The sequence below is a fragment of the Pituophis catenifer genome, unplaced genomic scaffold (genome assembly GCF_029215685.1).
Source record: "Pituophis catenifer annectens isolate HBS135680 unplaced genomic scaffold, rPitCat1.0.hap2 SCAF_7, whole genome shotgun sequence".
In the NCBI taxonomy this organism is placed as follows: Eukaryota; Metazoa; Chordata; class Lepidosauria; order Squamata; family Colubridae; genus Pituophis; species Pituophis catenifer.
Window position 1 is genome coordinate 371100 of NW_027256887.1, and position 25910 is coordinate 397009.

At 40.5% G+C, this 25910-nt stretch overlaps 1 protein-coding gene across 1 annotated transcript in view; it reads right to left on the minus strand.

Annotated features, from left to right (window-relative positions):
• The window catches only part of SEMA3A (semaphorin 3A), a 137321-nt gene that overhangs the window by 40269 nt on the left and 71142 nt on the right, over positions 1 to 25910 (minus strand). The window contains exons 5-6 of the mRNA XM_070947729.1: positions 7515 to 7608; positions 2965 to 3084 (exon numbers count right to left, since the gene is read on the minus strand). Of these exons, the coding sequence (XP_070803830.1) occupies positions 2965 to 3084; positions 7515 to 7608 (214 nt within the window). The remainder of the gene's footprint in view (positions 1 to 2964; positions 3085 to 7514; positions 7609 to 25910) is intronic.

Here is a 25910-nt window from a genome sequence, read left to right on the forward strand (position 1 = left end):
TTATTTTCCCCTGTGCTAACAGTCGCTGTGTGGGGCAGTTTGAAATGTGTAGGTAACCATCACCTGTATTCCTATCATGCCTCACTACCTTCCTGAACATCAAATAGTGGGTGCTCTTTTTTGTTTGTCTGCTGATGAACGGATGTTTTGTGGTTGGCCAAACCACCATGGCAATCAAGAGGATGCTCAGAATAAGCTCCCAAATGTCAAATGTGTCCTTTGGCACGAAAAAAAATTGTGGGTGGCCCCCAAAAGATAGGGGGCTCTGGCACTTCCTGAAAGCTCCTGCCTTTTAATAAAACGAGTTAGTCCAAAAAAGGTGGCCACCAAACTCCCATTTTTTGCCCCCACAGAAGGATCTCCTCCTAGAACGACCGACTGAAACACCGGATTTGATTCGTACCTTGTAGGACCTCTCCATGGCAGAAAACCCGATGTGACAAAATTTCTCTGTTCCAGCATGGAAGCGGCAACCCAACCTCCCACCATAGAAGCCGTGTAAGAACATTATTCAGATGACTACAAACACACTGCAACAATAGACAGACCAGCTTTACAACATCACCCATAATAAATAAATAAACAAATAAAAGGATACCTGTGCAACTTTATCAAAAAGTGTTGACCACTCAACCCACCACAGCACAACCAACACAAGCGACGAAAAGGATGACACAATTGCAACCACATGGCATCAGTGTAGCACGCAAACCAACTGAAGCCCTCCCAAAAATTGTTAGTAAACCAAAGCCCAAGAAGCAGCCCAAGAAGAAACACCAAGAGTCCTCTACAACGTGCAATGTAAGGACTCTAGCAGCCACCATGTAGGACAGACTAGAAGGGAAGGTTCATGTACACCAACTAGTAGTCAGAAAATACGATATAAAGTCCTTAATCTCACAACACATGCTTGATGGAGGCAACCCAAATTTCACCTGGGAAACTGTGAGCCCCCTAGACCAAGCTAAATCCCAAAACAGTAGGGAATTCCTAGAACAGTAGGGAATTCAGACAAATCAGTATTCAAGTTTACACACCAGAAGAGTCAGAAAGTCTTTCTTACCAACAATCAACACTCAGATTAGCAAAGGTTACCACTAGGAGCAACACCACCAGGCAAGCAGTAAACCACAGCCTAACGAAAGAACCACCAATGAGAAGACAACATCTCCACCAACTCTGACAGGACAATTTACTGCATATAAAGAAAGAGCAAACCTCACTCCCTTCTAGCACTGAAGATGTTACCTTGTGAATAGCAAACCACCTGCAAGAAAAAGCAAGAAAACCACCAAGCTCAGAGAGCACCAAGGACCTCACAGTTCAAGCCTGAGCTACAGATTGTCCTATAGGCGCTCTATAGGTGCTCTATAGCCTTGGCTGCGTTGATGATAATAAAAATTAAAATATAGGGAAAAAAAGAATGGTTTACTGATGTATCTTTCACAAATAGCACACACACACACACACACACACACACACACACACACTTGCCCAGAACTGTTCTTCTTCAGAGCCCAAGCAGAACCAGATGTTTGGCAGAGATTCAGCGTTGTTATTTATATTACCTTAGCGCCTACAGGACTCCCAATCAGTGAGGCTATGTCGTCTGGCTCAGGGTGCAGATTTAATTCAAAGGCTTCTTTAATTTTGTAAAAAAAACAACACACCAAACTTTACAGTACAAGTCCACAGCCATTGCAGACTTTCTTTGTAACCCAGCAGCAGAGGGTTTTCAAAGATGTGGCTTCTGTACTTCATGGACGGTCGGCTGAAACTTTTGAGAAACCCAAAGGTGCCCAGATGAACCCACGCATAAAGATGTGGCTTAAAGCAGATAAAATTCAGGATCAGTTGCAAAATGTAATAAAAATGGCAGAATAGAGATGGCAGGTCCCAAACATCCCACAAGACATAAAAACTCTCATGGAGTTGCAACCTTCATTTATTTTACTTATTTTACTTATGTTTAATTGTGTGTGTGTGTGTGTGTGTGTGTAAAGAGAGAGCGAGTGAGAACAATCAAAATGTTGGCTGCAACAGTGTGGCCATAATTGCCAGCTGGTGTTTTTTTTCATAAACCTCCTGTGGATGCCATCCTTCAAAACCTGATCTTCCCAGGGTGGCTGAAACAGGGAATCTGAGGGGAAAGTGAAGCAGAAAGCAAGCAGAAGGAAAAGAAAATATATGAATTGAGAGGAATTGTTAAACCACAGTTTCAGGTTCTGGGTGGGTTCTGGGTGGGAGACCGAGCAGAGCTATGGAGCTTAACAGCCACTTCCCTCCGATCCTGGAGTGTGATTGAGTTACATTCAGAAAAAAAGAATCTACTAATTCTGTTGTATTGAATTTTGGAACAAAATGTCCCCTCTACGCTTAGACTGGAGCAGATTTACGGAGAGACCTTTCTCTCCTCCCTTTCGGCTGGTCATGTTGTAACCCAACTGCAACAAATGAGATCAGATTTGCCTCTGGAAACACCTCTGTTGGGAGGACATTAAAGTCTGTTCCTCCATCCTGCATGCAAATACTCTTCCTCAAGAACCTCAAGATAGAAACGGACTCCAGGTATGTGAAAATTCCTTGTGGCTGAAGAAGAAATGGACATATTGGACCGAGCCAATCTTTGCACGTCAATGAGAGTTTGTGCAAAATATAAGGCAGCTTTTGGTCTGATGATGGAAGGCAGGGAAACCAACTCATACAAAGTCCATTTCCAGTTACCAGGCCAACTTCTAAGACCAAACCAACAGCAGGGTCAATAGCAATGGCGCTTAGGCGCTCTCTGGCACCAGAAACAGCCCTGCCATTAACACGGAGGCCGTGATCTCCATCGAGGTAATATGACTCCCGTTCATTTCATTGACCGCTTTAATATTTCACAGCCGGCTGGTGCTGAAAGGAAGTCAATAGTGGTAAAATCTGGTGAACCTGAAGTAAATATAGAGGAAATAGGAGACTTACCGTTAAGCCACCGGGAGTCATGCTGCTCTGTCCGGATCGGGTGGTGATGCCCCAGAGTGCGGAAGATGGCAAAATCTCTCCCCATAAAGTCTGCCGCTGTTCCTGAGTAAAGCTCACCATCTGTAACGTTTCATGGAATCGCAACAGGTCAGAATCAGCGAAGGAGAAAGCCTCCCGCGACGCAATGGTTTCTCAAGGCAGAGCAAGGAGGGCTTCCCGTGCTGAGATGTTGGGTTTGCCAATGAAAATGACAGCCCCGGGGGGGGGGGAGGGGGAGGGGAGAACGCTGCACTAGCTAGAGTGGCCACTTTACAAACGGAGGAAGCGACTCTGCCATGTCCGGTTTTACTGACAAACACTCAAATATGTAGGCCAAAGAATTCGTATTTATATTAGTGTAGGAAGCAAATGCATATATGCTCCTCTTTGTCTCCCCCCACAAAGAAAAGAGAGAAAACAAACCAGACCTGGAATTGGTTTTTCATTTTGTTTTGAGTTCGGAGACTTCCTGGAGCATTAAAGAGGGATAGAGTAAGACAGTGTGTGTGTGTGTGTGTGTGTGTGTGTGTGTGTGTGTGTGTGTGTTCGTGTGTTCGTGTATATCTGCTTTCACAATATAAATTGTGAAGTGAGTTGACAGCATATTGAAGTCCAGGTATTCTGCTTTTCATGGTCATAATGAATGGCCCAGGCAGGATTTTATAGGATTTGGTTGCACCAACAAGCCCATTGACTCCTAGAGAAGATCGTGTTTTCCATGCCGGTTTTAGAGGTTGGTGTGGCTACCGTGTCTGAGCAAGCTGCCTTCTCCTGACAGGTTCAAAACATGATTTTCAGATAGTCTGCAAAATCCTAGAAGTCAGGAGAGGAGAAATCACGATAATGCAATATGAAGAACAAGGAGATCAAAGGCAGATCTGGAGGACTTTCTGCCAGAAGATGGGATGATCAAAACTGAGTGAAAGTTTTGCATTAACTCCCAATTCATCATTTTTGTCTCATCTGCCACGTTATATTTTTAAAAGGAGAGGCCGTCACTTAATTGTAGCCCTTATTCAGTGGGGAGCTCCAGCAAATACCTCTGAGGCCTCTCTTAGCCTTTATTTAACTTTGCCTCCATTCGCCTGTCAGCCTCTCTCAAGAGATTTGGGATAAATCAATATAAATCAAGGGGAAGTCAAGAAGACTGCTTTTATTTCATAGTTGTCAAAAGTGGGGGAAAGGTCACTGGTGTGTGTGTGTGTGTGTGTGTGTGTGTGTGTGTGTGTGTAAAAAACTATACTGCAAAATCCTAGGCTGTTTTATCTGCTCTCCCATCTGAGCAGGGGTTTCAAAGGCTCTCTGACCATGGAGCGGGACAATTAGCTGCGGCCAACTTGTCATGGTCAACACTGTGGGACAGTTCAACAATTCAATGTAATTATTTAAAAAAAAATTAAAAATTTTTTAGTCATTCACCTTTCATTCGGTCCCTCCTTTGTTATCCTTTCTTTAAAGATTCTGTTCCACCATTTCTTTGATATTAGTGTAACTCTTGTTCCATGGTGAGTTGGCCGTGGGGAGGGTTGGGTGGGGCGTTTGAAAGAGTTGGCCCCGTCATTTGCTTCCCACCAGATTTGGCAGAGGAAGATGGCTTCACTGTGGCCTCTCGGTTGTTCATTGGCTTCGTTTCTCTCAGGAAGAGCAACTGGCTATAGCATCTAGCTATAGGGGAGACAGGGAAAGGGCAGCCTTCCACGTCGTGGGTGCCAGTTTCTAGATGGGTGGACTTCAACTCCCAGAATTCTTAACAATGGCCAGGCAGGCTGGGGAATTCTGGGAATCCAGTTGACTGGAGGACATCCAGATTAGGGAGACTTCTCAGTCTTTCTCTTCTCTTTTTATACAGTTTTATGGGACTCAAAAGTCCCAAACGGTGCGTGACTCAGCCAAGATCCAGACTGGATCATTACTGTGGATCTTTGTTTCCAATAACCCGAATGAAAGAATTAAAAGCAGCCCACATTCTGCCCTAAAGCTCTTAATGAGCAAAGAGTTTCAACATTTTATATATAGTCTGTTCGAATTCTGGCCGGAGTTTCCTATAGATCCTGCCCCTGTGGCTGGACCGGAGCATTTTTAAGGTTTTATTGGAAAATGCAAACATAGCCATTGGCATGCAAACAGTAGCTGTGCCTTCCACGGCCCATTAATAATAAATGACAGCTAAACAAGGCCTCCGAGCTATTTATTTCTCATCCCAAACTGGCATTTTTATAGCACAGTTGAAATTAATGAAAATCAGTTGCAAGTGCACCGAGGAACAGATATTTTGAATTAAATGAAAGGATTACAACTGCACTAATTATAACATATTTTTTAAAATACGTCTGCCTATTATATATTTTGAAAAGACTGCAGGGAACAAAGCAGTGATTTCCTTCTCATGAATTTAAAAGCAAATAAACCTTGGCTGAAGCCCGTCCAGCTGTTCCCTGAGACGAGTCGGGCAAGACACACAGACGTGCCAAAGGGAGGCGTTGATAATGCAAACTATGATTCTGATTAACTTAAAAATGTATCCCCAGATTGCTGGCTGGAGAATTCTGGGACTTCCACACATCTTCAAGTTGCCAAAGATGAGGACGGATGTTTTTTGTTAGGATTCATCATCGTTGTCTCTTTCTCATAACTCTTTACCTTTTTTTAAAAGAGGGAAACCTTTCTAGTTTTTTAAAAAAAATTAGAGCAAAAGGCCAGGCAACCATACTGGGGTATCAGTGTAAGTGCAGATGAAAAGCTAAACTCTGTTCACTTCACATGGCAAGGTGCCATAATGGGCTTTGTGCTGATTTTGCCATCCTACTTTTTCTTCAAAGTCAATCTTGCCCGAGAAACTCCACCACGAATGTTTTCTGCTCCAGGCGCTCAATTATACACCTGTCTTTTAAGGACTTTCCCCCTCCTACCTTGAGTAAATCCAAGATGCAAGTTACTGCAAAGTGAAGGGTTGTATTTTAAAAAGTGCCCTCTGGGTAGTTCCCACTAATCACTTCAATTTCCAAAGGAAGGCAGTCTGCTCCACGCTCCCAGTGTCGTTTTTAAAAGCATGAAGGATTTGTTAAAACACGGAATTATTTCCTTTTCTTAAGTGCTACAGTAAAAAAAACAAGCCTGAAATACTTTTCATCTTTCAAATATGCATCTGGAGGAGAGCTACTTCAACTTTCTTCCTGATGCTTAAATAACATCAAACTATGAATCATTTCTGAGTTTCCTGTGCTTTCATGGTGACATCGTACTGGTTGGCACTAGGCGCTCTCTGCCAATTTTACCTGTATAGGCTCCAGACCACACCCGGCCTTTCCAGTGTGAACGCAATCATGATCCTTACAGAGAGAAAGGAAAAAAGGGGCAGAAACCCAAAGAATCTCAAGGGCTTAGATCAGCCTGAACAGCAATTTTCTGTTTGCCACTCTGAGCAGGGAGTTGGATTACAGGCAGTCCTTGATTTATGACAACAATTTCCATTGTTAAGTGATGCAATCATAAAGCATGACCACATCACTTGGCATCAATTAGTGACAGCCGTTCCTGCAATCTTGGTTGCTGTTGTTAAACGAATCCCAGGGTTGTCAGGCAAGGCCTCCAGAATAACTTGCCTGCAGATGCTGTGGGTGCTCCAACACTGGAGGTTTTTAAGAAGAGACTGGGCAAGAGATGGAAACAGCAGAGATGGAATCCTGCTCGAGCAGGGGGCTGGACTAGAAGACCTCCAAGGTCCCTTCCAGCTCTGTTACTCTGAGGCAACGGCCTATCAGCTCCCCAGAACCAAAGACAGAACTTGCAAGTCGCAAGCTGGCCAGGAGGCGAGGGGCCGCTGGTGGGGGGCGAAGGCCGCTCCTGTGTTCTTGTCTTAGCAAAAGTAATGAGCGATCCAGCTCAAGGTGCCCTAGGATTGTGTTGGTAAACAGTGCATTGTCTAAAAGGGCCTTTGGGAGGCCCAAAGCTCTGCAGGGTTGCTGCTCACCCATTGATTCAGACAGGGGATACCCTTTGCACCCTCATTATAAGAAATACACACTGAGCTGCAGAAACAACCAATTGCTATGATGGGACATGTTTTAATTGGCAGCACCAGGCAGCTTGAGGAACCTGGCAGCCCAGCTCTTTCTGAGGGGCTTTCAGTCCAGGAAACAGACTCTTCTTAGGCCCCTGCATAAGATCCTCCGTTGCCCTTGCCATCTCTCTCCAATTCTATCAAAAGGCCCTTGAGTATGGACGTGGTCTCTAGGCATCAATTTATTCTCCAATATAGACATGGAACATAAAGGCATTTACTTCTTCTTTTTTTTTAAACCCAACCCCAGATCTTGAAGGGGCTACAAATGATCTGATTTGTCTTCAGATCTTGGATGTAAACCAAACTCATTTGTCCTGTCCCCAAATCTGAAATTTGAATCAGATCAGAGCCGTCTTGCACCGACTGAGCCCAATAATTGGAAGGAAGAGAGGTAGAAGTTTTGGTTTGTGTGTGTGTGTGTGTGTTTAAACTGCTTTATACCACATACCTATTAAAAGAGAAGCTGTCAGAAGTTTGGGGTCATAAGGGCTTTTTCCTCTGCCATTTTCAAAATGTGAATCTTCCAGCTTGAAAATGTTGTCCTGTTGAGAAGAAGGGAGAAGCAAAGAATTGAGCATAGCAGATTGATTATTGGAGATGTATAATTTATAAAATCTTTTGTGTGTTTATTTTTAATCCACCAGATAGCTATTGTTATTTTTCTTTCTTATTCTCTCTTCCTTATTTGATGTGTGATGTACTAGATAACAAGGCAAGCATGACTTTATAAAACTTGGGGAATTGCTTTCTGGTGGACTAAGAGACGTCTTTTTATGTCTTCTTAAGCCTCTGTGAAACCTGAATCTCTTTTCTTGCGTGTTTCTGCAAAGTGTCTTTTAAGTTTCTATGAAGCAACCCTTCTTCTATGGCTTTCATCATCAGTGAGGTTTGATGTATCTTCAAACTCTTTTTAGAGATTTTTCAATATCTACACAATGACGCTAATGTGTCTGTATCAGAAAAGCATGCCTTTAGTTCAAGGCCAGTCCTGGTTTTGAGAACCAGGGTTGGGCAATGGCAAAGAAAGGTGAACGGGAACTGGGGAGCCCCGAGTTCTAGTCTATTCTCACCCACAGAAACTCAATGAGTCACTTTGGATCAGCCATTCTTTCTCAGAGCAGCCTCCCTCATAGGGTTGTTATTGTGGTAGGAAAAAAAAGGAAATTTTGCAATTGACGCATTTTTACAAACAAATTTGAAAAACACACAGGGGGCACAAGTCCAATAATGTGAAATGCCAAGATCCTCTTTGGGTCAAGGTGTGATTGAAAATGACGGAAGTCATGAAGAGGACACCTTCAGCCCTATCAAGGGAGGAATGACTCCGAGACCTGGGGAACTTAGAGTCCCTCTCTCGCAGGTGTGATCCCATCACACCTGCATGCCTACCTCTATTGTCACAAGGCAAGAGGGACACCATGGGAGAACGAAGGAAAGAGCAGCAAAGAAGGCTTGGAGGTGAATCCCATGAAAGGAAGAGGGAAGAATCGGCCGTGCCCAGCTTAAAGAAGAGAAGGCACAAAAACAGCCTTCAAGGAAGGGCTCTTACAGGGCATAGTCAGTGGATTTATTCGCCCAGCATTTATAGAGGGAGACCCACACTCAAAACAAGGAGGAATAATTTCCTGCTGTAAGAGACATTAAGCAGCGGAACAGATAGATTTTAGGGGTGGAGGGGTGTCTGTCAGTCACTGGAGGTTTCCAAGGCAGGAGGTTGGCTTCCAACTGATTACATGTCTCAAACTGTCTCTAGAGCTTTAAACCCCCAGTCTTCTCAAGAACTGAAAAAGGGAGTGACAGCTTCAGTCCTGTCCTCTTTGTGGTGTGGTGTGTGTCTGTGGGGGTATTCTGACGTCTGCAAAAAGGCAGTCTAGTTAATCCACAGGCTCCAAGAACGTTTTGGCACCCCTGAACTCTCTGCTTTGAAGCAACGGGAAATAAAGCAAATATCAGGCATGCAGGTGAGTCTTCCAAAAACCTCTTCTCTGGATTATACAAGCACATGCACACAAAACAAAATATTCATTGGGCTGCAGGTAATTTGGGATCATTTGAGATGACATTTATTGCCAGGAATTCAGCTTATCCCCATCATGAGTAAGACAGGGAGAGAGACTCACTTCTCAGGCCCCTCAGAGGCGAAGGCTGGTGAAAGGAAAGACCGTCTAAACTAGAGGCCGCCAACCTTTCGGACCTCAGGACCACTAAATTCATAATTTTAAATCCCGCGGACCACTAATATGAATTTTTCAAAAAGATAAGTAGTATTTAGTGCAATATAAAAAATGCAAATAATTTTTCTGTGGACCACCAAAATTTTCTTACGGGCCACCAGTGTTGGTGACCGCTGGTCTAGACTTAGGAGGAACTCCAAACATGTCTATGAAGTAAACAGCTAAGACAAAAAGAGTAAGAAGCACCCATAGAATCCATAGGTCAAAATAAAAGGGCCAGATTAAAGACATTTGAATGAGAAGAACCCACCAAAGGATCTGGTACACCTTAAAGAGCTAAGGAACATAAAATACATCTGCCAAAAGAAAAGTCCCAGATTAAAGATTACAGGATGAAAAGAAACCAAACCAACAAAACCTCTTTTAAAATCTCAAAGACTAGCAAAACTATTTTGGTACAATGATTTTGCGGATTGGAATCAACTTCAATGGATGAATCAAGTGCTTTGCTGAATTACAGCATAATTTTATATAGCTATGTGGTTAAGGGCAAAGGATTTGCAATATTATTCATTTTCCTTCTAGTTCTTTTTAAAGAATCTTAAAATATATTATTCTCTTTTCTTTCTTAAGACTCCTTTATGCATTTAATAAAATCACAGGACGCTCCTGGGACTGCCTATTTCAGGCCACAGATAATAGATTGCGTTTTTGAATATTTCCTAGAAAAACAAATTGGAATGAGTTACTAAAAGCTTTCTTATATGCATTTTTTCCTCTCTTTCTCTCTCTATGTAAAAGGGGGAAAAAAAAGAGATGGGGAAACGAGGAAAAAATGTGATGATGTCATCACAAAAATGGTAGAATTTTTGTACTTGACAACTTTATCAGAAGTCATGACACAAATACATCACTGCACAATTTGGACGATAATGTTACGATGCACAAGTTGTCACTGAGGCATCATCTTTTTTAACTTGATATACTGTATATATATAAGCTGATCTGAGCAGCAGAATCTGAGCTTTTGACTGCTTGAAGGGAGGGATGGGAAAGAAAAAGTTTGTAAGCTTGTTAGTAAAAAAAATATTAGAGGAACGAAGAGGCACAAACCAACTTGCCTTATATTATGTCATCCCGTTGGTTTATCTAACTCAACTTTCCCCAACTCAGTATTCTACAAAATTTTGAAACCACATCTCTTAATGATTAAGAGATAAGACAATCTGTTATCCCTGACATTCACGCGCTTTCATTGTAGCCCTACTACCATTCTTAATATACTATGACTGCTACCATTGCCATCAATGTAATGGTTCTCATTTTTTTTCTTCTGGATGAAGCTTATGCCTTCCCTTTCCCCTTCCCCTTCCCCTTCCCCTTCCCCTTCCCCTCCCTCCCTCCCTCCCATCCTCAATGAGGCTACTCCAATCAGAACTTATTCTAAGCAAACTAATGTCGGGATAAAAACAATGCAAAAGAAACCATACAGCTTTATATATCTCCTACGTAAGATCAAGAAATGAATATTGTGGGTCTGACCCATGGAGAACTTTAAAGGCGGCAGCCAGCACCTTGAATTGAGTCCAGATTTATGAACCTATCTAGTCCTTAAGTAAAGCCTTGCTGAATTTATTTATTTTTTCCAACAAATTGTGTCATACTAGACGCATTAGGGAAACTCAGAGGTTTGGGCTGTAGGGTGAGAGCTGCCTTCTACTGGTATACCAGCAGCCAATATTTAAGACCTGATGCTTATCATTCAGCACAGTCAACATCCAATTTTATACGGTTAATAGCAACTTTATTTTTAAAGCTTTATATTTACCAACTATATTTAACAGGGTGATGCAGCTGAAAGATCAGATGAAGTTCTAGTCAAAATTAAGAAAAATCAATGTTCCTTTGAATTCTTTACGGGTCAGGCAACACCTATAATATGAGATCCAGGAGAAGACTGCATAACTTGATCACTGTCTTCAAGCAAAGTGCTGAACTGTGTTATGTAGAAACAATGCAGTGTTTTCCCAGAAGATGGAAGAATGGAGTTAAATTACAAGGGTTTCTGTTTATCTGGACAAAAGCTATAACACTAAGAGTGGAACTGCCTTGAGAGGTGATGGAGGGATTTAAAGAGAGACTGTAGGACCAGCTGTAGTAATTTCTTCCTGGACTGGACTCCCAAGTCCTTAGAAGGAGCCTTTCTGATACTTCCATATTACAGTTCTGTGAAATTCTGAACTATCTTTCCAGCTCACTCAGAAGCTGTTACCTATTTTTTATGCTACCTATTTCCTGGAATACAAAAATATACTTTCTAGGCATGTTCAGCCTTGTCTTAATGGGAGCCTCACCACTGTACACACACAGATTTAATTTTGTAGTGAAATCGAGGAAAGAGTTTTTGTAGTTTAGCCAATTGCTCCTAGGGTAGTAAACTGAACACTATGACTTGACTAAGAGACAGGATGCCTTAAGTAGGAAACGTGGCTTATTCCCAGTTGCCATTGAAATTGGGTGAGAACAATGATAGTTGCCACCCTTCAGGTAAGACCATCTCTCTGTCTGGCCAGGGCTTCCTTGCACACTTTTGAGTTAGTAGGCAAGTAAAAGCATTACATTAGTAATCGAACTGATGTGGATGTTGGTGCCAGGAAACTCAAGATAGAAAGCAAGAAAATATTTTTCCAGGCTCTCAGATTAATCATTAAGGGACCTGCACTTTTAGATAGGATGTTTTGGAATGAATTGCTTCTAGTAGATCTCTGCAAGTTTTCATAACATTTTGGCTCCTTTTAGACCCATAAATGTCTTGATTCCAGAGTGTACACTTTAATACGCTCCATACTCCTTTGGGACATGAAGTCAGAGGCGTTGTTCTTTGGTTCCTGGCCAGTTTTGGGGAGGGGGGTTGCTTGGGGAGAGGAAGGAACTATGGGAAGTGGAGGGAGGACTTGGCAAGCAGAGCTGATGAATGGGCCCCCTGACCAAGCATGTGGGATAACTCACCAATTGGTGTAATCAAAATATTTGATGGACTTGAAATACTTCTAAGTCGTCATCACATTTCTTAGAATGAAATGCTTACATTTAGGAGATCGGTACCAAATAGAGGATCTCATTCTCCTTGTACATGAATGCCCAAGGTGATCCCGCAGAGGTGGAGTCATCTAAAACTGTGAGAGTGTCATGCTAGATTTGACTGATTACTAAGGACGTCAAAAATGCCGTATCCCAGGCATCCCTGACATAAGATACCATCAAGAATATTGAACAATTCTCAGAGGACGCTGAGGATTGGAATCTCTTTGTGTAACAACATGCAGGCTTGTCATGTATAATCTATCACCTCCATTGCTTTCTGCTTCCACACAGGAAAAATCTCTGGAAAAATAAATGCTAGGCTGTAATGAATGTCTGTTTTTTTATGTGCAAGTTATTAAATAGACGGCAGAGGCAAGCAATAAGATATGCAACCGTCTCTATGCCTGACTTATTAATCTTGTACTGTATTTTTCAAACTACATTTGGACAAGAATTTATCAAGTATAATTGTTTTTACAGAGACTATTCTTATGTTAATCCTGCAAAATTGCAATGATTTTCAACTGTGATTCTAAACATTAATATCATTCTGTTCCTCTTTTGCCCTTTAGATTTCTTGCAATTAGTTTAATTTGCTACAATCAAATAGACCAGCCTACAGAAGTTTTATTCCAAGATCCAATCAACTTTTTCAAAAGGAGAAAACTTCCAAATGACCGTAAATGTATCTTTAAAATGTTGTTCTCCACCAGTGTTAGATTAAGTCATGTTAACCAATTTTAGACATGCAGGATGGCTGATGGTGCAAATGCTGCCCTACGTTGCCCAGGTTTTGTCTGGATAAAAAAACGAAACAGAGGTTCCTTGTCTGAGCACTTGGATTTCTCTGAGAAAGGGACAAGGTAGCAAGGTTGATGGGTCTAGGACAACTCACACAACTCACAATTCATCACAGGATAACTCTACGCAGGACAATTCAACAAATATAAAAGTTAAATTAATTTCAATGGAACCATGGCCAACAATAATAAAGAAAGTCAATCCAGAAATACAAGAGTTATAATAAAGTTGCCCATGGTGAATTGTCATATCTGCCTGAGAGCATCACTTTAGACGAAACTTTCAACCAGGCCAGTGAAATATCCCATGTCCTCTTTCATGTGTGAAGCCCTGTTACTTCCACTCAGTCATCACTTCTATAAGCTTAACATACCTAAATTGTTCAACTGTTCCTCGTGGGTCTTAATTTTGAAACCCTCATCTTATTGAGAGCCTTTTCTGAACTTGCTCCATTGTATTATTGTCTTTTTTGAACTGTATTGCTCAGAACAGTATTCAATCTCAATTCAAGGTAACATAGAATGGAGCAATTATTTCCCAGGATATATGGTCTCCCTGGTCATCTTAGTGTACCACAACATAAACGTTTGCTTCTTTGGCTGCTAAGTTCCACTGCTGGCTCATGGTCTTGCTAGAAGAACCCCAAGAATGTCCCTTTCACACATCCTTCTACCCAGCCAGCTCTGCCCCATCCTATACTCATATCTTACCTGTATCCTCCCTCCCTCCCTGCCTAACTTTACAGGTCTCCTTGTAGATTCTGCCCTCTCAGGCTTGCCTTGTTCTTGTTTGAATACTTTGTCTTCTAAAATGTTAGCTCCCAGAATTGTGTCATCTGAAATCTTGACTATTTCCCCTTCAACTACCTTGCCTAGGTCACTGATAAAAGTGCTGTCCCTCACAGGACCCACAACAGAGCCCTGAAGTGCACTCTACTCCGCATTCTCCTTCATGCTTAAGAGAAGCCATGATCAAGAATGTTGGGGGCCAAATGGGAGTCCATCTAACATACTATCACTTAGCCATTATTATTTCACTTGATGATTAGGCAGAATATCGTGAGAGACCTTTACTGAAGTCCGGGACCATCGTTCTCCTGATCAACTAAACTAGTAACTCTATTAAAGAAGATTAATCTGGTACAGTTTATTGTGATAAATCCCTGCTGGCTCTTGATAACTGTAGCATGCATCTCCAAGTATTTAGAAAAATGCTGTTAACCTCGCCTAGCACCGTGTCATTCCAACTAAGAGCAAATCATCCAGATATAGTAAAACGTGTCTGTCTCCCACATTTAACTCATGGCCACTAATCTGCACACAGTGCAATACATGAGCTACAGCAATCAACATAAGGGAAGGGCCAATGCAATTACTTTAATAAACTGCAATGCTAAAAAGCCATAAATCTGACTTCACAGATTACTCAGTTCTTTGAACAAAGTGGCTACAATTATGCCTTCCCAGGACTTAGAAGCCTGCCTAAGAGGGGGGCTCTCAAGAGCAGGCAGGTATCCGAAGGCCTCGTGAGTCACCAGGCAGGTCTACTTGACTGCAGACACAGCTATCACTTCTGACACCCACTGGCACCACATGGCTTTGGTGCTGTTACAGTTCTGGAGCAAAAATAATTTGTTTTTAACGCAATATATTTAACAGCTTTTATAATATTTTGTACAAGAGCCAACTTGGCGCAGGAATGAAGAAACCTGAATTCAGGTCTTGCCATTGGAGTTATTTTGCTTTAAATTTGGAAGTTGAACAAATTGTGGAATTATATATGCATTTGCTTATCATCCTACATTTTATACATCAAGTTATCAAATGGGAATGGCTATGACAATCTGACTTTTGTTGTCTGACTTAAATCTTAAATTGAGCTCTCTCTGGGTTGTAAAGAGAGAACTGTCCCTTTTTCAAAGAGAAATAACAACTTTCCACTAATAAATAGTATGGTTGAAGTATAAAATCCGCTATGAAAAATTGACTGCATTGTTTCCTTCAAAGATATATGTTCCATCAGACATAATTACAATGTCTTCTTTGACAAGTTAAAATTACTCTATAGAATTTGATTTTAAACAAGCTTATAGATTTCCCCCCCCCCAAGAACATATAAATGGTTCCCTTCTGAATAATACAGAGCTGCCTTATGCAGTAAAATATGTATATTAGTGTACTCTGGACATATTATATTAGAGATTTGTTTCTGATTCAGAGGTCATATGAATAATTGTATGCATTGTAATAGATTTAAATTTAGGTTATGAAATGGATTACAGATAAAAATTACAACTGATATTTGATAATACTCTCATGATAATCATAATAAAAGTGGCCTGGAAGACATATTTCTAAAACGTTTAACCATATTATTATTCAAAAGTCTGCTTTTTCTTTTTGTCAAAAAAAATCTATTTAGTCAAATTCTGAGAGACAATTATTAGTGTTTTGTTCTGGTTTATTCTGGTGATCGATCAGAGATGAATAACATTACATCTTCATTATTATTATTTTACATTGATTTAATTTTCTTCCAGTTTAATTGTAGTTCCATTTCACACTAAGCTCTCTGGCTTTCAGTCCTGGAGTTCACATTCTCAGCTAACAGGGAAAAATCACCAGCGTAATACAAGTTACTGAAGTTTCTTTATCCACTTTTAACTCAAACTCATCTTCTTCCAGTCCAGTTTCATTCAATATATGTTCTGTGATAGATTGTGTAGCTTTGTTTCTTTGCCAATTTTTGGCTTGATAAATATTGGCAATTTGCATGAATTTTGAAATACAGAGCTGGAACATCTGTTATGACAAATCGATGCTCACTTGTGTTTTAAATACATTTAAATATGTTTCTTGCAATCATATGCCTCTCACAGCCTCATGTTTATGGGATGTCTTAAACAGTGTCAGACTTTTGATGTTGGAAATATAACATATTTGAGGTACTATTATACATATGATTTGAATTTGTTCTATGGTTGCCCTGTCTTGATGAAATACTGAGGTGATTGTTAATATGATTTTTGCAAGAAAAATAAAGCTTAATGCAGTGTTTACATAGTGTTTATGTATCAAAATATGTAACTTATCAACTTAGGGAAGATTTTAGACATATCAAGGCAGAAACATAGCAGAAATGATAATTCTGCATTGTCAGCAAGAAAATGGGACTTACATGACTTTGAAGAAATGGGTTTGAATAAGCTGATATTTATGAATTAAATGGAAAGACTAATAAACAGGGTTCTGTGTGGACAAGGTTTAATTGATTTTGAATATCAGTCTGAGGGGGTGTTTGGAGGATTTTTTCTGTGTTTAATATTGTTTTGTCATTTGCTGTAGTTCTTACTTTGTTTTTCTTTCCCTTTGGACAATAAAAAGAAACAAGGGAGACTGTACAATCAACAGACCCTGAGAATTTTTTTTCTGAACTGCAGCTGAAAAATCCCTTCCCACACCAGGGCATCTACTTTTAGGGGCTAATCTACTGAAACAAATTGAATAGCTGGATCACAATTATCTTTTTCTGCCACTTTCATATTTTCCCCAGAAGTTTCTCATCTATCCTGTTTTAACAGTTGTCTCTGATGTCAGGGGGAGGAGGAGGAGGAGGAGGAGGAGGAAGGAGAAGGAAGATAGAAAGGGTGGCTGAAATGGAAGATAAACCACACCAAACACTCACGTACCCTAGATAGAGAGAAGGAAAGTGGTGAAAATGCAAAGCAAAGGCCGGCTTTGTTGATCCAAGGGTTGGGTGAATTTATGTCAGTCGACCTTCTCTCTGGACCAAGATTGCATCTCACCACTCGGCCTTCCTCCCTTTGAAATGGAAATATTTTCAATATTCAACGACAGGAAGAGTCGATTATAAAGTGACAACTGTGTTTTCTCTAGATAGCAGTCGGCTTCTAATTTTATGGCCATGGAATATCGCCCAACTGTCTTTTTAGCCAATTTGAAACAATGGCCAAATCATTAACTGTCTAGTCATTGTGGGAAAAGACAATCAACAGCGTTTGTCAGATTTTTCATTGTTGAGAAGGCACTTGCTATTTGGAACCTACCTCCCCAAAGCTACATCGTATTATTGCAAACTTTGTTTTCTTTCTTATCTGTTGTAACTGTGGTAGCAGAATACCACACTGTTGAAACCTGGAAGGGTGTAGTAAAAACAAAACCAGCACGGAGGCAGTGCTTTGAATGTACCTCTGGGGCTGCCATCTTGATATTTGTTTATTTATTACATTTCCAAACTGTCCATCTCACCTAAAATGGACTTTGCAACTTGCATCATTATCCTTGTATTTCTTAGCTTGTATTCTGCATATCTTGGTTGTATTACTATTATTACGTAGAAAATTACTCAGGACTTCCTCAAAAAAAAGCGCTTTAGTTTTAAAGGTAGCTACAGAATTAAGTCACATTCATTAGTTCCTTGGTGAGTTACATAAACTCTGGGGTTAATTACTGGTCAAATTAAGCCTCAAGGATAATTATACTCAAAAAAAAAAATGATCCATAGATCACGTTTTCAACGATTCCACCATTCTTCACTTCAATGTGGTAACCCAACCACATCCCTCAAGTGGAAGAAGACGAGAACTTCAAAGCCATTCATTGTCCTTAAAGTTTAACCCCAAGGAGTTTTTTTTCCAGCTGGACTGCAGTCCTAATTGTACACAGTATGGAGAAAATTTCTCAAGGAAAATGTAATGGTGGCAGTATTGAGAGAAGACTTTGTTAACCAAATAGCATATTGCAGCTAGTCACCAATTCTTTTTTACTTCAGGTTGTTCTCCTACCTTTTTAGATTGTCACCCCTCTCCTTTGTCAGTTAACTCCCCTTTGTAGTTAATCCCACTGATATCAGGTGTGTCATGATGTCACTCTCAAATCATGCAAGCCGGTGCTAGGTCCCTTCCCCCATGGATGCTTATTAACACTGTTTTTTTAAAAAAATACGCCATACTTTCTCTGTAGTGAGACAGGCGGGAAGGGCATTGGCTGGTAGAATGGATTCTGTACCAAGAAATATTCATGGCGGATTTTGGGAGGAGAGCTCCAGGCAGGGTTAGGGTGAGTGAGCAATGCTTCTCCTTCATACAGAGAAGCTGCAGTGAGAAACACATAAGATTCATTTCTTTGCATTTTTCTTAAAAGGAAATGGTTGTCCTTAAGCCAGTTAAGGAGGTGATTGACACAAAAGTGGAAGGAAAACAGCAGGGAGCCATTCACTGAAAAGAGGTTTCTTTTAACTGCCTAGATTATTGCAACGCACTCTACATGGGGCTACCCTTGAAAAGTGTTCGGAGACTACAGTTGGTCCAGAATGCAGCTGCGCAAGCTGTCGTGGGTGCACCTAGTTACACCCACATTACACCAATTCTCCGTGAGCTGCACTGGCTCCCTATTGGTGTCCGGTCACAGTTCAAGGTGTTGGTTATTACCTTTAAAGCCCTACATGGCTCAGGGCCAGGTTATCTTCGAGATTGCCTTCTGCCGCATAGCTCCCAGCGACCGATAAGATCCCACAGAGTTGGTCTCCTCCGGGACCCGTCAGCTAAACAATGTTGGCTGGCGGGCCCGCAGGGGAGGGCCTTCTCTGTGGCTGCCCCAGCTCTCTGGAACCAGTTACCTCCTGAGGTCTGGACCATCCCCACCCTATTGGCCTTCCGAAAAGCGGTGAAGACCTGGCTTTTCCGGCAGGCCTGGGGCCGTTGATCTCGCTCTTGTGATCTGGCGAGATCTGACCACGAATGATGTGAATGAGTTTTTAATGTTTTTTAAAGTTTTTAATTTTTCAATGTTTTTTTATAATTATTTTTTAAAATGTATTGTGAGCCACCCTGAGTCTTGGAGAGGGGCGGCATATAAATTTAATTAATTAAATTAAATTAAATTAAATTTTCCTCCTGCAAACTGTTGTGAGGCGGAGAAGAGACAAGGATGGCAGTAATTCGAAAATCAACCTGTTAGTTTTTAAATCTGATCTTTTACAATAGCAAAAATGTTGTGGGGCATGTAGCAGAGTTTTCAAATGTCCTATCAGAGGCAGCCTTTCATTGTAGAGCTTGAGGGCTAGGGAGGAGGTTGCTTCTCTCCTACCTTAAGTGAGTTAAAAGTTATCCAGATTTGCCCCCAGTTCTCTCTCCATTGGCCTATGATCCTGGTCATCAGCAACAGTGGCCTGATCTTGGCTAGTAAGTTGGATAGGAAAATGAAGTCATTTTCCAGGATGCCATTTCTTTTTTGTCTAAGAACCAAAAATCTGTTTCTCCCTTAGATTCTGAAGTGGAACAGATATTGCTTGTTTACTGGAATAATTATCAGAATTCTCACAGGATTTAATATGGTCAAGTCTTCACCTTTGAAACACGTATCACTTTGGGTTTCCTTTGTGATACTTACTGAGTATCACTATTTAGGCAAGAGCAAGAACCCATAAATACCTCCAGTCTCTTACTGGCACCCTTCAGGCATCTGTTTAAAACTATTTAGTATGCCTGACATTTTTGATACATACAGAATTCATAAAAATCACACAAGTGCCTATATGAGAATTCAAGGTCAGCCATGTAAATTTGTTGGATTATGTAACATATACCACAGTATAAAAATGTATTATATCGTCTTCTTACTCCATCTGGACATTATTCCTGTTAAAACTCCTCACGTGTCGGTTCTATCACATTGTTATTTTTCTTGCATTATGTCAGCCTTGTGATTGGCAGTGCTGCTTTGGAATAATTATATTCCAATTACATTTCCAATTAAGTGTAGACTGCAAAAGTCCAGGCAGGCACTAGAGGGCACAAAACACTTAGAGATGTTGTTCTGTTACTATCTCTTGTCATTTGGAGTTTGGCAGCTCTTACCTGGGAGCCAACTTTGAGGTTATACTATCAAAGTAAAAGAAAACACAATACCAGCCATCTGATCCAGAAAACACTAAAAACCTCCAATTCGCAGCTTTTATTGAGAGGGAGGGTCTTCAGAGCACTGGTTAAAAAATCACTACGGCAGTCACAATGCACATTAAAACGGGGCGGGGCTTCAAGTGAACCATCCCGGCTACCATCTTGATTTTATCATCTGTAGGGATGTATTCCAAAGAAGCACCACGGAGCCATTTGAAATCCTCCTGCAAAACTTGGCTGTATGAACATCAGTTCTTGGCACTTTACATGTAAATCTTTTCCCCAGACTAAGACAAATAAAATAGGCCAGATTAAAACTCTGACGACAACACCAAATGCAACTTACCAGTGAATATTTGGAGGCCTAAAATTTAAAAAGTGAAAGTTTTCCCCTCTGGTTGGGAAAACTCACCTTCCTTGATTTACTTCACTCCAAAACAGGACTTCATCTTTCTTCTCTTAGGGCTTTTTAATGCCCATTATCTCCAACACCCACCCACCCACCCCTTAAGGAAAGGAGCCTCGTCTTCAAAGACAGCTAAGCATAAGTCATGGCCTAGGAGAGGGAAGGCATTCAGCGAAGGCAGACCCCATAAAAACGATTCACGAGATCCTTTGGAGCAAGAACTCTCGACCCAAGTCAAAATATCAGGACTGCCCAGATGGACAGCGAGATGGACTCATGCTGGTACACTGGCTGTGAAATAAAGGATCAGTTTTATTTCCTCAGGGCAAAACTGGACATGATGGAAACCGACCCATGACCTGGGTTAACACAGGAATCAATATCAAGCAAAGAACACAGGCAAGTTACAGCCTGAACAGGCCGGGGGAAATTAATTCTCTCAGCTTTTCATTCTGCAACCAGGTGAGTCTACTTTGCTCCCCTCCTGGGGCTATAAAACAGAAAATAACCCTGGAAGGGGGCAAGTGGCGGAGACAAGGCCGTTTCCACAAGAGGCCCAGCTGGTGTCTTTCTCATATACATCTTTATCTCCGTCTTAAGATCTGCCTCTATGCAGCTACGTATGTGTTTCACCCTCTGAGTACATCTGTAATTTATTTATTATTGAATCTAAAGCCCCACCTTTATTCTAATAAGGCAGCTGAAATACATGTAGAAGACATAATGCAAAATATAACCATACAATCAATGCAGTTAAAGCCAAAATCTGAAATTCATTCATTCATTCATTCATTCATTCATTCATTCATTCATTCATTCATTCATTGTACATGGATACCAATTCACCAATCAACTCATTAAAATAATTCATGCAAATAATTGCCAATGCATTGAGTTATCATAACTGTTTCAGTTAACAATAATTATCTCCTTGTTATTAGCCATGATACATTCACTGAGAAAAACTATACCTATAAAAATTTTCATGTGCCGATTTCATTTTCAAATGGCTTAACAAACTCTTCAAACAGCTCAGCTAAAAAGAAATAGTTTAAAGCTGCCATTGGTTAAATACTGTTATTATGACAAATCACTGCGTCATATAAAGGAAACTCAAATCATGACAAGATTTACCTCAATTACCAAAATAATATATCTATGTAAATGTGCAGTGTTTTATTTATGCAGAATGATATGGTGATTTTTTAAAACTTAATATAATTTTTTGATATTGTTAGATAAACTATTCTATTCTAGAAATTGCATTACATAAGAAAAATTACCACATCATTGTCTTAATACTCTTCTGACTGACTTATAGGAAAAATGCATCTGGCTTATTTGATTCAATATTTGTATTAGACATGATATTGGTTTATGTAACTGCTTCTTCCTTATGGCTATAAATGTGTATTATATTTCACCCTGCAACAGTGTCATTCATAAGTCTTTTAAAAGACATCATGATTGAGTAGCTTTTTGTATAATAATCAGAACCATTTATCATTACACTGAAATACTTTTCTTTTTCTTTTTCTTTTTCTTTTGAAAAGCATAAAAGAAACCACACAGACATTTCATCGTTTCGGCTAAAAATACCTAAGGAAAAAGGAAAGTCCCTGCCATTAATCTGACAGGTTGCTCTTTTGGTCTTCTCTCAAGTTAGGGTGCTCTAAAAAGTCTTCAAAAAGGTGAAGGCTGAGTCATCAAAGCGAGGACATTGAAAAGAAAAGATGGGGGCCATCTGTCTGAATTATGTGGCCATATGCTTCCCCCCCCCTTTTAAAATATGTATCTGGTTTATATCATCTTTTGCAGAACTCTTGAGCACATTTTATTAAGGAGTTGATTACATAATCAAATTCCATTGATTAAAGTCATTCTGATTTAATCTGCGGAATTGAACATGGCCATCCAGATTTAATCGGCTGAATCTCTTTATCTGGAATAAATCAGAAGAGATGAAGCCAGGAACCTCCTGTAATTCTGTTCTAAGACTCCCTTGTGATTTATAACATGTTACACACAGCTTTCACAAGATTACAGATCTGTACAATAACACGCCTTCCATCTAAGGGGCGGTGTTGTGAACATGGTACTTCAAGGAACGTTAATTCATATTTGTGGTTCCTAGGGATCAGCATTTCATCTGTTGATTCACTACATCTATTGTGTATATATAGGAACTTGGCAGTTAAACAAGGGGATCACACCAGAAGATGCAAGGGTAAAGGAGACAGGACTGGATTCAGATCATGTAAATAATCTATCAAAGTAATTGATAACCAACCAGATGGATAACTAAGAGTTGTAGAAAGCCCCCAAGTCACATTAATTTTCAGATTGCCCACCGGTCACAGTTATTTCAAACTGTATAATTTCTTGAAAGGTATTTGAATGGTAGTATAATTTCTTTCCATTTTGAGTTGAGAAATACATAAACACTTTAATATAAAGCTTAAACATATGAATATGACAATTAAAGAGCAAAGAAAAGCCCCAAATTCCCTACCTCAAAATGAACCTGCATAGGTGATGCTATCCTACCTACCCTTTGGTTCTCCACTATCCAAAAACTGAGAAATATCTCCCATCCCAGAAGAAAAATAAATCTGGTGCCACCTATTCTGTATCCGTAGGTGCTTTTCCCAGAAATAAGTAACAATTCAAGAGTTAACTCCATCAATAAACACACAGAGCAAAGACATTATTGAAAAAGTAACCATTAAATAGCTAAGTAATCTTCAGTACTGTAATTATCCTGTATCTGAGCCATGCACTGTTACCCTGCACTTTGATACAATCTGAGTGAGTTAACCTGAAGGTGAGGTGTAAGGTAATCATTAGCATTTCACCCTGCAAGGGCTCTTCCATACCAAGCTGCCTCTGAAGAGAGCCCTGGACGGGGTTGATGGATTATAAATTTGCAGCAGGTTTTCCACTGAGCTTTCTCACTCAGGAGTACCTGTTTTCAAAACTCTACATTTTAGTAAACAAGTAACTTGTTTACTAAACAAGTTACTTGTTTACTAAAATGTAGAGTTTTGAAAACAGGTACTCCTGAGTGAGAAAGCACAAAAGGGGAAAAGAAAAAACCTTCAATAGGGCTCATGAAGATGGCTTTAAGATGGGTTTCATTAAGCCTATTAAATAGACAGCTCAGTTTTAACTGTGTATTCATTGAGTTTTTGTAATGCAACAAGTGGCACCAGATTTCTGGAAATAATCTTCAAACGGTTGATATTTAGCACTAATATAGACAATACACGAGCTAGGATTATTGATTGCTTAGGGCTGAGCTTTGATCACATATTTGTGGCTGCCATCTTGACTTTTTTGCCTCCAATGATATACTATCATTACACTCTATGTGTTCAAACCATGAGAATTAAAATTCAGTGAATTATTTGTTGTTATGCTTTTCATCCCTTTCTTGATTTAGTCTCCCCAGTCTCTTTTCCCATTGACCTCTCACATAAAAGGATCTTACTAATCTTTCCTCTGGATTTATTACAACCCCTTTTTCTGAAGTCCAAGGTAAATGCTTGATTATGCTCAGTGGGGTTATTTTTGCCAAGAAATAAGGAAATTGATAATTGAATAGATCAGCCCAGAGTTCTCACTCAAGGCACAGATGAGAAGGCTCAAATCATTCCATTTTGGAGGCATGTTGTGAAGAGTTCTGGGGAGTCTGTAATGCTGGGAAAGCTGGAAGGAGAGAAAATCAGAGGAAGGACGAGATCAAGGAGGATGGATTTCAGCCCAGCCGTGACCGGTGTGCCATTGGGAGAAGAGCCGAAGGGCCGGGCTGAAGAGTTAATACCAACCGCTTGGCATGTATGCCATCCATCACCCTCCCTTTCAGCCTGTCTTCTTCACAGAGAAGAATCAAGCCAAGGCCAGTTTGATTTGTGTTTTCATTTGCTCACTGAGGGAGAAACTTACTGGCAAGATAAGTCTAGGACTTCCTGGGGGAACCAGACTTGGCAAGGTTTGTTTCTCAACAGATGTTGGGGTACTTAAAATCTCCATCTTTATGGCTCTTTGCCTTTCTGAAATATCACTTAGACCAGACAGTTCAGCTCTTCTTCTAAATGTCCCAGCAATTATTTCCCAGTCATGATAATTGAGATTACTGGATATTGATTGGTACATAATCATTTATGAACGATGTAAAGCAACATCCACCAGAAAATATGGTATTATCATTTAAACCCAACAAGGGTCAATAGGAATCAGTGAAACCTGATGGGATTGTATCTGGCTGTTCACTCAGGAATCGCTAATGGAATCACAAGAAAGTGCTCATAGGATGCTGTGTGAATCTAGAAGTGAAGAAACCGGGAGACTGTGAATTCTAGTTCCATTTTAGGCACAAAGGTGGCCGGGTGATTTTGGGCCAGTCCCTCTCTCTCAGCCCTGGGAAGGAGGCAAGGGCAAATCCCTTCTGAAAATCTTGCTATGAAAACTGCAGTTGCCAGGAGTCGATGCTGATTTGAAGGCATATGCACGCACACACCCACACAAAGAGTAAGAAATGCTAAGCATTCTTTAATAGCCAGAATAAATATTTAGCTGTGAATCGTGGTGTGTCCAGCTCCCACCAAGTGATAAGCAGCTTCCATCCTGCTACATTTTACAGGAAAATGAAAATTAGCTGCATTTTAATGTGTGGGTTTGTGCATATGTATGAGTGTGTGTGTTTGAGAGAGAGAGAGAGAGAGAAAGAGAGAGAGAGAGACACACAAACAGAGAGAGAGACAGACAGAGAGACAGAGAGGAAGGAAGGAGTGAGACGGGATTAATGTCTTCTCTCTTAGTTACTATGGTGCCTTACAGACGGCAAGGACTGAGAAGGCAAAGAATACGTGAATTCTACAACAATCACCAAGAATTGCTTTCAACTTCAGTTCTGCGCTCTGCTGTGTAGTTATTATCCCTATGAACTATTTTTTTTTTATTCTGAGAGGCAGGAGAACAAGGAGTCAAGCAACTCAACACAACACATGGTCAAAACAGGGCAAGGAATCTTGAGTGCATCCCTGTGGATGAATTTGCTTCCAATTCTTCATTGAAAAAGTACCTGTAATCCATGCCAATTGGACCTGGACAACCGACCTCTATTCTTCCTTCCCCAAATTTAAATCTTGTATCAAAGCAAAGCTGGCTGGGGAATCCTGGGTGTTAAAGTCCACACATTTTTAAGTAGCCAAGGTTGAGAAATGCTGGTCTAGTCACTCTGCACATCTGGTGATGTGAGCCGATGTCTTTTAATAAAGTTTGTTAGTCAGGAAAGATGCTCCCAAAATTTTTCCTTTCATGGCTGTGTCTCCTCCTCCTCCCTTCAGCTGTGCCAGGCTATACATAACTTCGTAGTCATGATCTGCAAGTATCTCTTAGCAAGGGGAAAGTCCTGTGTAAAACACGCCCCTCCCCCACAAAAGATGATAATATAGAATT